This window comes from Salmo salar, chromosome 25 (genome assembly GCF_965601325.2).
Source record: "Salmo salar chromosome 25, fSalSal1, whole genome shotgun sequence".
Classification (NCBI taxonomy): Eukaryota; Metazoa; Chordata; class Actinopteri; order Salmoniformes; family Salmonidae; genus Salmo; species Salmo salar.
The window spans coordinates 7558291-7571031 of NC_138315.1; the positions used below are offsets into that span (position 1 = coordinate 7558291).

Below are 12741 nucleotides of genomic sequence, written 5' to 3' on the forward strand. Positions count from 1 at the left end.
CTTTCTCTGAGCAATTGTATTAGTATGAATAATATTATTTTCCACTTTTTTTGCATACAATATAGCTTGGTATTATTTATTTCATGAAGTCTTATTTGCTAATCTATATCAAGGGAGGCAATCATTTTGGAGGTGACTATATAGAGATGTGTATTGAAAATGAAATACAAAAATATCTCATTTAAGTATTCACACTTCTGAGTCAATACTTTGTAGAAGCACATTTGGCAGTGATTACAGCTGTGAGTCTTTATGGGTAAGTCTCTAAGAGCTTTCCACACCTGGATTGTGCAACATTTGCCCATTTATTATTTTCTAAATTCTTCAAGCTCTGTCAAATTGGTTGTTGATCATTGCTAGACAACCATTTTCAGGTCTTGCCATAGTTTTTAAGTTGATTTCAGTCAAAACTGTAACTCGGCCACTCAGGAACATTCACTGTCTTCTTGGAAAGCAACTCCGGTGTAGATTTGGCCTTGTGTTTTAGGTTATTGTTCTGCTGAAAGGTGAATTAATCTCCCGAGTGCCTAGTGGAAAGCAGACAACCACGTTTCTCCCAGTGACTGAACCAAGGTTTGCTTCTAGGATTTTGCCTGTGCTTAGCTCCATTCCATTTTTTTTATCGTGAAAAACTCCCCTGTTCTTAACAATTACAAACATAATTTTTGGGGGTAGTATAACTTTAGTGACTTGTTGCAAACAGGATGCATGTTTTGGAATATTTTTTTTCAGTGCAGGCTTCCTTCTTTTCACTGTGTCAACTAGGTTAGTATTGTGGAGTAACTACAATGTTGTTGATCCTTCTTCAGTTTTCTCCTAACACAGCCTTTAAACTCTGTGACGGTTTTAAAATCACCATTAGCCTCATGGTGAAATCCCTGAGTGGTTTCCTTCCTCTCCGGCAACTGAGTTAGGAAGGGCGCCTTAATCGTTGTAGTGACTGGGTGTAATGATACACCATCCAAAGTTTAATTGATAACTTCACCATGCTCAATGGGATATTCAATGTCTGTTTTTTTTCTACCCATCTGCCAATAGATGCCTTTCTTTGCAAAGCATTGGAAAACCTCCCTGGTCTTTGTGGTTGAATCTGTGTTTGAAATTCACTGCTCGACTGTGGAACTTTACAGATAATTGTGTGTGTGGGGTACAGAGATGAGGTTGTCATTTAAAAATCACGTTAAACACTATTATTAAACACAGAGTGAGTCAATGCAACTTATTATGTGACTTGTTAAGCTAAGTTTTACTCCTGAACTTATTTATGCTTGCCATAACAATGTGGTTTCGAAAAGCATAATTCCAATTTGACATTATGGGGGTAGGCCACTGGCCAATTTTAGAAAAATTAAATCCATTTTAAATTCAGGCATTAAAAGGTCATCGGGTGTTAATACTTTCTGACGTCACTATAATGCACCTCAACATAGGTCTTACCCCAACTCAGGCCTAATGACACTGAAGCTGCCATTCCGCGCTCCAGATTGCGTGAAAAAAATGGTCGGATTCTAACAGTGTGTCTTGTGTTGAGGCGGTAAAGTCAGACTCAGAGTGGGCCTATCTCTGTCTGGATTGAAATAGAAGCAGAGGCATGCCTGAAAGAGACCCTAGATAAGCCACTTTTAACTCAGTAGACTAAAACTTGCTGATCTGGCACTAGTACCACTCCCCCCTTGTAAAAGCTGTAACCTCATTATCAGTGGCTTAGCCTCCTGGGAGACTGGATGTGAGCAATGGAATAGAGGGGTCACACTGTACAGTATGCAGGGGTGCCGTATGGGGGTGGGGGGGTTATAACGATTCTAAGGGCCTGTGACTGACAGGGGACCTAAAAAAATTATTAGAATATTAGGTCAACATTTTTCAACATTCAATTATTAAACTGTCATCATTAATATAATATTTTATTGACAACGTCCCTTTTTTAGGGCCCTGTCTTTCAAAGATAATTTGTAAAAATCCAAATAACTTCACAGATCTTCATTGTAAAGGGTTTTAACACTGTTTCCCATGCTTGTTCAATGAATCATAAACAATTAATGAACGTGCACCTGTGAAACGGTCGTTAAGACACTAACAGCTTACAGACGATAGGCAATTAAGGTCACAGTTATGAAAACTTAGGACACTAAAGAGGCCTATCTACTGACTCTGAAAAACACCAAAAGAAAGATTCCCAGGGTCCCTGCACTTCTGCGTGAACGTGCCTTAGGCATGCTGCAAGGAGGCATGAGGACTGCAGATGTGGCCAGGGCAATAAATTGCAATGTCCATACTGTGAGATGCTACAGGGAGACAGGACGGACAGCTGATCGTCCTTGCAGTGGCAGACCACGTGTAACAACACCTGCACAGGATCGGTACATCTGAAGATCACACCTGTGGGACAGGTACAGGATGGCAACATCAGCTGCCTGAGTTACATCAGGAACACACAATCCCGCCATCAGTGCTCAGACTGTCCGCAATAGGCTGAGAGAGGCTGGACTGAGGGCTTGTAGGCCTGTTGTAAGGCAGGTCCTCACCAGACATCACCGGCAACAACGTTGCCTATGGGCACAAACCAACACAAAGTTTGCTGAAAATAAACGCAGTTGACAGTAAGAGGACGTTTCTTTTTTTGCTGAGTTTACTAATAAAACAAATGGTTTCTTTTTCTTTTCTTTTTTTTGGCAACCCCCCCCCCCCCCCAACATTTACATGAAATGGTTCGTGCCTGCAGCCAAACCAGGCGAGAACGGTACTTGCTAGCAGGGAATTGCTAGTGAGGAGTGCCGGTGGAGCATCATGTCTCAGCTTCCTAAAGAAAAATCTGGCTTCCAAAAACAAAAAGAAAGCAACGAAAGCCAGGAGAAAGAAATGAAAGGGCGACAGTATGTCACAGGCCTTGCAGCTTCAGGCTCAGCAGCCCTGTCTCCCCATCCCCATACCCCTGAACCAGCCCTACTCCCAACTGAAGAAGGACGTGAGCAGCATTGTGTTGAATGACATGTCAGTTGGCATAATTGCAGGTACTGCAATGCATTGGGGACAGGAATGTGATTCTCCAGTCAGGAAAAATCTCACTTGACACAGAGGTAGCCAATATCAGAGCATTAAAGGAAGAGATGCAGGCTCTTAGAGATGGATGGGAGTCTCTCCTGTCTGAGGCAACACTGATTGCTACGCAACTGGATGTTGTACCTCAATTTAGCAAGGAACACAACCTCCAGAGGAAAAGGAAGAAATTCCATGATGAAACCTCTCAATAGGAGACAGCTCAGGTCAGTGCAGCAATGGTGTTTCAGAACACAGTATTTTTTACTGCTATGGGCAACATCATAAGTGACTTGGACACTAGGTTCCACACCACTGCAAAAATTGTAGAATAATTTTCTGCTGTTCTGAAAGTTGGGCAGATTAGTGAGGATGAAGTCCCTTCAGTGTGCCAATAACTGATCATTAAGTATTCCAGAGATCTTACACCTGAGCTTCAAAATTAAGTAAGATACCTGAACACTGTATATGAACACTGAACACTGCCACGTTCCCCCCTAACTTGTCCCCTCTTGGTCTCCTGAATGCAATTTGTAAGATGCAGCTGCAAAGAATTTTTGGAGAAGTGTGTATTGCTTTACGTATATTTTGCACACTGCCGGTGACTGTTGCTGGTGGCGAGAGAGCATTCAGTAAGCTAAAACTGATAAACTATTTGAGGTCGGCTATGTCCCATGACAGGCTTTGCAGTCTTGCCATGCTGTCCATTGAAAGTCAGTTAGCTAGAAAGCTGGACTTCAAAGACTTGATCAATGACTTTGCTAGCAAGAAGGCTCGGCGCTGGGCTCTTGGTGAGTAAGGCTGAGCAAAGGCCAGTGCTAAATGGCATGGCTATGGATATTTGATCAATACACACATGATGCCCACAGGCTGAGACTGAGAACAAGATATATCTCAAAGTAATGGCTGGATTGCCATAAAATGTGTTGTGGACAGTCAAGACCCCAAGTGGAAGAAACCTATTGATTTGTTGACCACTTGACCTTTCCTCTAGTGCCACCATCAGGCCTTTTCATGTCCATTTTCATTTTGTTTTCCATTTTTCATTTCCACTTTTACAGCTGCTTATTTTGTAGTTGGTATGTATACTTTGTTCAAAAATCTGCTGCTGATGTTATTATTTAGTTTGTTATATCATTCTATAGATGATAATGTTAATTTATTTTAATTGAAGAGGTTAATGTATATTTAAGTTATATTTATTTTACGTTATGCATTAATGTTAAGAGAATTTTCCATTCAAGAATTGTACCATTAAAATTACATTTAGACTGTAAAAGATGGCCTTTAGCACATTTCTTATAGAGGGTATCAGTCTTCCATCAAATAGTGAATTCCACTGTATGCAGAATGTTGCATGCATGTCTGCACAGTGTTATATTTTCACAGCTCACTGTCAGTAAATATTGTACAGTAAATATTGGCATAGAAGAGAGTTGCAAGCCTGCAAAAGTAGAGTTATTTAAAGCTTTGATTGGGTCGATTGGGTTCTGGAGGTGTGTGGTTACAGCAATTGCGCAGGGTTGGTGTGGCCTGTGGTGGTGGGGCCCAATGTTATATATTTTCATGGGGCCCAAAGTCCCTGGTGGCGCCCCTGACAGTATGTGTCAAGTTCCAGGCTCAAGTTCATATAACTGCAATATCTGAAGGGTCTCTGTTTTTCTTTAATGAACTGAACCACTAATTTAGTGGTTAAATAATAAGTATTTATTTATTATTGTACTACTGACCAATTGAAATACATTTTAGCTACACTAGGTAAACACGAGGCCTAGCCATTTCCTCCTGGCTGCTATACCAACACAAAAAGGTTTTGTTTTGCACCTCCGTTTATGGCCTGGAGTGAGTGCGCGCTAGGCTATATATACAAAGAATCCCATCATTAACCACTGTCAGCAGCTGCTCGTGGTGTGCTATTTAAAGTGCTCTAATGTGTAATATCAGAAGAGCTAACATGGAAGGCAGCATGATGTTTCTTCCCACCCATGCGTTCACCTGCCTTGTTCCTTCACATGTTTGCACACAAACCTCATGACTTGTAAGCCTCTAGCAAGTATGCACCCTGCGTAGGTGTATTCCCATGTGGCTTAGTCCAGTTTCAGCTCCAATTGAAAGAAGTCTTCAACAGTCCTCAGTTCAACATTAATTGGTTTGTGAAGTGGGTCGGTGAAATGTGAACAGTCTGCCATTGAACAAAGTAATATGGTGTTTTTTTTTTATTACTTTGGGTCAGTTCATTATTTTTGCCATTATGAAACGGGTGTGATTTTAAGTTGAAGTTTACCTAATTCATAGAAATTACAGAACATTGTTGTCTCAGGAGCCCCTTGGAAACAAGATGATTTTAAAAAGGATTTTATCTAGCAAAAGATCAAACATATTTATAAATAAATAGATAATACTGTAGTTTGCTGGCTGTTATGCGGTGACAATCTGTTCTATTAACAGAGCTGGGAAAAACAAACAACTGGCTTCATGAGATGGCGGCAATAATTACAGTATGAAATATAATGCATGCCGTGCATACAGTATAACACGACAATTGTAAGCTGCAATATTAAATATATACTGTACATAGAAAAATCTATCTGATTTTCATGACTACATCACAGTGGCTATCGGTCGGATGAGTCTTAATGTACAATAGTGATTTGATTTTTTTATTTTTTATCTTAAACTCTTAAATGTAGTCAGTAGGGTGGATGAATACATACAACAAAAAACTAGACACATTTCAGACATTACTTACTGTATATTTATGTTTCTTCTAAGATTATTAAAAAAAATATGGTCTGAAAGATTCCACCTGATGATTCAAAATCATAGGAAATCAGCTGTATTTCAAACTAAGCATAGAAAATGTAAACCAATGAAAATATAAGGGTATGGAAATTAATAGTGTTTTTTAAGGGCTAGTCATAACTATCAACATGACTATCCCCTTAACTTTTTTATTTGAAATATTATTTCTTATACACTACTTGTGTGATTCATTTGACAGATTTATTTTGTTAGTTCCTGTAAATTTAGTTTTGCTTAACTATTTCCATAACTGAGGTGGGCATCTGACTTTGTTACGTAAGCCATGGCTAAAACTCTCTGCCACCTATTGTCAAACAACCACTCTGAGGTAACATAAGGACAGCTGAATACTATCTGAATGCTTTTTCTTTTAGATGCCCCTGCCCATGTCATTTCCTCAAAGAAGCCCCGCAGTCGTGGCGTTTTTCAAAGTCTCTTCTGCTGCCTCTGTCACAAAGAAACAGAGCAAATCCCAATCAACAACAATGCCCCCTTATTGGTGGAAGAAAATGGGACCATTTCAAAAGTAAGCTGTCTTCGTCCTTACATCCCTCTCTCCCTCTTGCCCTTGCTTGTGATATCGCCTATCTCTCCCTCACTCTCTCTATGGTCATTTAGCCTCATGTGGTCAACATGATTGAGAGCCACTTGATCGGTGCACATGTTTTCTTTGCGCAATGTCCTTTCATGTTTACAAGTTCTCTGGTCAATACATTTTTGCAGTTCTGCCTTAAAAGTAAATATTTCACTGCCAATAAATCAACCCAGAAGACAGCATGAGTCAAAAAATATATAAAATTAAATCAGCACAGACTGCAATGCATTATCAGACCACAGTCATTCTTTGTCGGTGCATTAAGATGAATCACTTTACAGCAGGGATGGGCAACTTTGATGGGGGTGGGAGATCAACGTTTTTAAAATATTTTTGCGGCCCCCTTCTTGACGGTGGAGAGACGATTGCCAGTTTTTAGAGTTGATTTCCTGGGTCACACTTTATTTGGATAGTCCGGATTGGATAGTCCCGATTTTTCCATCTGTAGATGTAGATGGTCATGCTACCAACAAACTATATGTTGATAAGCAACTCCTTGCTAAGGTTACAGGGATAGGGTTAGGTTTAAAACAGGGATGGGCAACTGCAAGGCCCTCAGATCAACCCCCCCCCCCCCCCCTAAAAAATATAAATATTTGAATTTAGTCGGGGTCTCAACTTCCTGTTTCAAATTAGAATAGTAGAACACACAAGGTACAATTTGGAAATTTGGTTGTGCATCAGCAGTTTATCTCTTGTTACTCAATTAGCCCATGTCAACATTTTGATTGGTAAGTTAGTCTAGTTGATTGGTAAGTTAGCCAGCAATCTAAACTTGAAGTAATCATGGTCGAATTACCACCCGGCGGGCACTCATTGATTTTGTTAGTCAGTCTCACTTAGATATCATATTAAAAACTGCAAACATTTCTCTCCACCCTATGGCAAAATATGTAGAATTTCACATATTTTGTGGTAAAACAGCCAATTTCCCTCTCCGCCCCATGGCAAAATTTGTAGAATTGCATGAAATTAGTTCTAACATTTCTACATCTTCTCTCTGTCCCATGGCAAAATGTGTAGAATTGCATGAAATTTGTTCGAAAAATGCTAAATCTTCTTTCCGTCCCATAGCAAAATGTGTAGAATTGCATTGCCACCAGTTGCCCATCCCTGCTTTAAAGCATTCCCTGCTGAACAGGAGATGATAAAAGGCAATTCCAATTTTTGGGCAGATGACAAAGCCGCCCGTGACTCTATGTGAACAATTAACAAACTACATGGCAGTTAACTCACTACGGACAGATTAGGTGATCAAGACGCATCTCGGGTGTCAGTTTCAGATGTATGCCTTACTTCAGCTTTTTACAGTGATTTGATATTCCAGGAGTTATTTGTCACGTCTCTTGAAGCCCCAAAATAAATTGCTAGGTCTCATGGAGAGGGGGCCATGTGCTAGTCTCAGTGTGGTTGTGACCTGTCAAGTCAATGTGTACTCTGCTGCTGGTGTCTCAGGCGGGCTGTGGACTGTGAATACCCCCAGCAGTTCAAGACACCATTACCAAAGGAGCAGTCTGTGAGATGCCAGCCCTCTGGACTGTGTCGCCTCCGTAGAGACAACAAGTCTCTCTCTCTATGCTTGGAAAAGTGCAAAACCTCTGAACACTACAAACCTATTGGAGAACGTCAGCTCCCTTTGTACCTGAAAAATCTTTTTACACATTTCCCAAAAGCCAGCATGCCTGCTGAACACTGCGAGGTGTCTGAACTAATTGAAGCCATGGAATCAAGCGAGCCTTCTGCACAATCTGCTGAACCCTGCATCATTTCGGACAAAATAAACAACTCTTTGGACTATACTGAACACCAGAAGGTCAATGGACAAATGGATCCCGCTGTGCAGATTGTCGATCATTACAGCATGAATGGAGAACATGCAGAAGAGAGCAAACCTTTTGTCCATTATAATGGACATTCTGGGGCGGTTGAGCAATGCATCAACAAGCCTTGTGAGGACTATCCTGTTCTCCACAAGCACACTAATCAGTATAAGTCTTCTGAGTTAAGCAAATCATTTGAAGAATGTTCTCAACATTGTGAGTGCTTTGACTTCAGTAAGTCTTCTGAGCACTATGCTAATGACTGTCTAGCTTCTGTATTTAGCCAACACTGTGAACATTTCACAGAATGCTTCCAGTCATCTGAACAATGCAAGTCTTCTGATCAACACTGTAAGTCCTTTGAGTCAAGCGAACCTGCTGAAAACTCTGAATTTTTAGAGCAATGTAAGATATCTGACTTCATACCTGACATCTCTGAATCCAATGAATCAAAAATATCATTTGAGCACTATACTGGAATTTGTGAGTATTCAGAAAAATACAATCATATTGATGACCCAACAGAATATAATGAGACTACAAAGCCAATTGATGAGGATTTAAAGCCCTCTGAGCCAACATTTCAACAAATTGAAATCTGTGGGCTTTTTGACTCTGAGTTTTGCATAATATTAGAACCTATACATTCTTCAGATATGAACATGCCTTCTCAACACTATGCTGAACAAGATTCTCCCAATGAAAGTAGACATGTCTCTGAAGTTCATGAACCTTCTGAGCAAACTCTGCTTGTTGAACAAAGCAATCATCAATCTGCTGAATATGATATGCCCTCTGAGCACTGTGAACTGCAAAACACTGTCTATGAGCAAAGAGAGACAAGTGTACAGTGTGAGCTCTCTGAGCGATTTAATTCTTGTGAGAGCTATCCTTGTGAACATGAAAGCACAAATGACAAATGCTATGAGCCTAGCAGTTCATTTTATTATGAGGAAGACAAGTCTTCTGAGTGCTCATCCATTGAAACAAGGTCTTTTGAATCTTTGATTTATGACAGTATAAATTCAGACCCATTAACTGATTCAGCTGAATCCTATGAAGCATTGGTGGAAGAAGGAGCACAGGACAAATCCAGTTCAGATATATGGGAATCATTTGATAATTGTGCAGTTGTGGTAGAATGTGAGGAAAGCAATGCTGATGAAGACAAACCTCACTCGGATGCAGTCGTTGTTGAGGAATTCTTTGACTTATTTGATAAAGAGGATACTTATACTTTTGCCCAAAGGCGACCTTATACCTCCTGTTTTGAAGGGGGAGGGGTGCATGAGCTGTTTTTTGAACAACGCAAAACTCATGTGTCCATTATGAATGAGGAAGAAACACAAATGCCCTGCGCCAAAAAAGGGCTTGAAGTTTTTAGTCAAGAAGTGGAAGAAGTTGATGAATCTTATGATACTTGTGCTGAGGATGGACAATTTAATGAAGACTGTGCTGATGATGAGACATCCACCTCTGGATCCTTTGCAGATGAGGAATCATGTGAATCTTGTTTTGAAGAAGCCACAGCTTATGAAGTTGAGTTTTATGAAGCTTTTGTAGCAGAAGACAATGCTATTGAGGCTGAGGCCTATGAGCCCTTTGTTGAGGAAGATGAACTTTGCATTGCTGAAAATAAAGCTGGTGACGCTCAGGCCAATGTACCCTTAGTTGATGAGGACAACAAGTACGACGAACACAGTGCAGATGAAGCATCTCATGGATCCTCTTCTGATGTGTCTTCTGTTGAAGATGAGGAAGCATATGAGAGCCAAAATGATCAAACTTATGAACCATGCTTTGAAGAAGAGAAAACTTGTGATGAAGAATACCAGACAATATGCGTCGCAGAAGACGAATTATACAAACAATATGCTGAAGACAAAGCTTATGGATCCTATGGGCCGTGTGATAAAGATTGCGATGCATATGACAGTGAACATACACAATTTTCTACCGAAGAGGAAGATAATGCACTATGCACTGAGGCCTGTGAACCAAGTGCTGAAGAGCACCATGAATATCAAAGTGAAGCCAATGAATCTAATGTTAATCAAGAAGCTAATGGATTCTGTACTGAAGAAGACTCTCATGATCAGTGTAATGAAGAAATGGATTATGACAGCACTCCTGAGACACATTTTAAAGATGGAGTCTGCACTGAAGAGGGAAAGAATGATGCACCATGTGCTGAGGAGAATGAATCCCCTGAATCATTTGAGGTTATAACCAAAGACACTGCATTATGCACTGAAGGAAGCAAACCAGCTATGCCTGATGGTATTGAATTCAATGGGGATCAAACTGATTCCTCCACAACCTCTTCCGAAGAGATAGATGAGCAAAACAAGTCATCTGAATTGTGTGAGCAGCTAAACACACCATATCTGTCTCAGAACTGGGATGAACACAATGGTGTATCAGAGCATCTCCAACGCCCAGAGTCAGAGGACCTTTCAGAGCAGGTGTCTGAGAAAACAAGCCTCCCTCTTGATGGTGCTGAACATAGTAAAGACTCCATAGACCGCGAGCCACTTGCACATCACGCCGAACAAACAGAGCCCTCTGAACAAAGTGAGCTGGATGAGAAAATTCAGTTGCATGAATTTTTTAAGATTGTGGCCTCTGAACAACTAAGTGAGGAGTCTGAGGAGGAGCTGAGTGACGATGAGTCCTTTGAGTCCTGTGAATGCGAGTACTGCGTCCCACCTAGAGAACAGGTATTACAAGATCTTTAAACCGTGCTTGAAATCCGCTGGAATAGCTGTGACATGCACCTAATTTGATCAACGCTCCGCTTTCAAATTTCAGAAGTGTGTAAAATGAACGTTTCGCATGGAGTGACAACAAACTGAAATTTGCCAGAGAAAAGAGTGAAATGTGTTTGTCTAAATATTAGGCTTATTTTTTTTTTACATATTGTCCATTCAGTGTTAGCTTTGGAAGTGTTGGCTTTGGATCAAATTTGTGACAACAGAACTAAAATAGAGGAGAATGTGGCTGAACATAAGGTTCTTATGTCCAGATGGTATTTATGTCAAACTATAAAAGATATGATCTACTCTCCTCCTGACCTGGTTATTTACTCTGCTGGGGCAAAGACATTTGAATTGCACAGTGTTTATAGGATGCTTATTTGGTCATCACATTTCCTCTTGCTAGTAGAGTTGGTTTCACAGTGTTGCTGCCTTGCTATGTTGTTGTCTTAGGTCTCTCTTTATGTAGTGTTGTCTCTCTTGTCGTGATGTGTGTTTTGTCCTATATTTATATTTTATTTTTATTTTATTAATCCCAGCCTCCGTCCCCACAGGAGGCCTTTTGCCTTTTGGTAAGCCGTCATTGTAAATAAGAATTTGTTCTTCACTGACTTGCCTAGTTAAATAAACGTTAAATAAAAAATAAAAAATGGACCACTTGATAAGGGAATGGTTAACTCATAGTCAGTCCACAGACCCATGACAGTCTATAGTCACATTGATATTTACTTTTCCATCAACAGAACACCAGCTGTTGGGAAATAGCTTTCTTATGCCCCCTTATGGACATGCTCTTCTATAATTCAATTATCTCAACCTCACAAGCAAACCTTTTCCCAGTGTGTTTTCTCACTACAAATTCATGAGGTAATGTTATTAATCGTCAGTTTAATTCATGACCCACACACACACTTTTTAATGTGTTTTTGCATCATGCCACAGTGTAGTCTTGATTGGCACAAACATAACAAAGTAATCCAATTTGCATCTATGAATATGATGGCATCATTTGGCTGTTCATTGACCTAACATCTAACTATTTGTTTTCAGGTCTCGGCAAAACCTCTGCTACCTCAAATCAAGTCACAAGACTCAGGGAAGATCTGTGTGGTGATTGATTTGGATGAAACATTAGTGCACAGTTCATTCAAGGTAAGCTGACGTGAGTGACCCGCTCTTTGAGGACAAACGCTAACAGAGAATACTTGATTGATTTCCACTCTCTCTTTTATACTAATTAGTAAAGCAAAATGTAAATATTATAATTTATTTGATAAAGAGAATTGTTTTTCTTTGTCCATATCAATATGAATTTCTTAACCCTTTACACTTGTGGGAATTGGCCTTTATGGATAGGGAAACATTTTAGTGTTTCTAGCAGAATAAACATGAGAAAAATATGCATAACCATGGTAGCAATTAAAAGGGAACATTTTGGAATATTATCGGGTAATTATCAGATGAAAGGTGAGGACACAACAGTTCACTTGACGCAAGACTGAATCCAAACATTACACTGTTGATTTTATTAGCATTTTTTACATTTACTGTAGTCTTCGCAGCATTTGTCAATAACAACATCTGAAAATACTCTTAATACATCCAGTAACATAATAACAATATTCATGGTAAGTTTGGGGTAGGTGCAACATGAGACAAAAAAATGACAAGGGTTTGAGTGAGAGGTCTAACTGGTGTCTAGAGTAAGCGCAATCAGCTAGCTGATCCCATA

At 39.9% G+C, this 12741-nt stretch overlaps 1 protein-coding gene across 1 annotated transcript in view; it reads left to right on the top strand.

The window, feature by feature from the left end:
- Positions 1-12741, top strand: part of LOC106586063 (carboxy-terminal domain RNA polymerase II polypeptide A small phosphatase 1) — a 43820-nt gene that overhangs the window by 10201 nt on the left and 20878 nt on the right. The window contains exons 3-4 of the mRNA XM_082969257.1: positions 6213-6364; positions 12060-12161. Coding sequence (XP_082825383.1) covers positions 6213-6364; positions 12060-12161 — 254 coding nt within the window. The remainder of the gene's footprint in view (positions 1-6212; positions 6365-12059; positions 12162-12741) is intronic.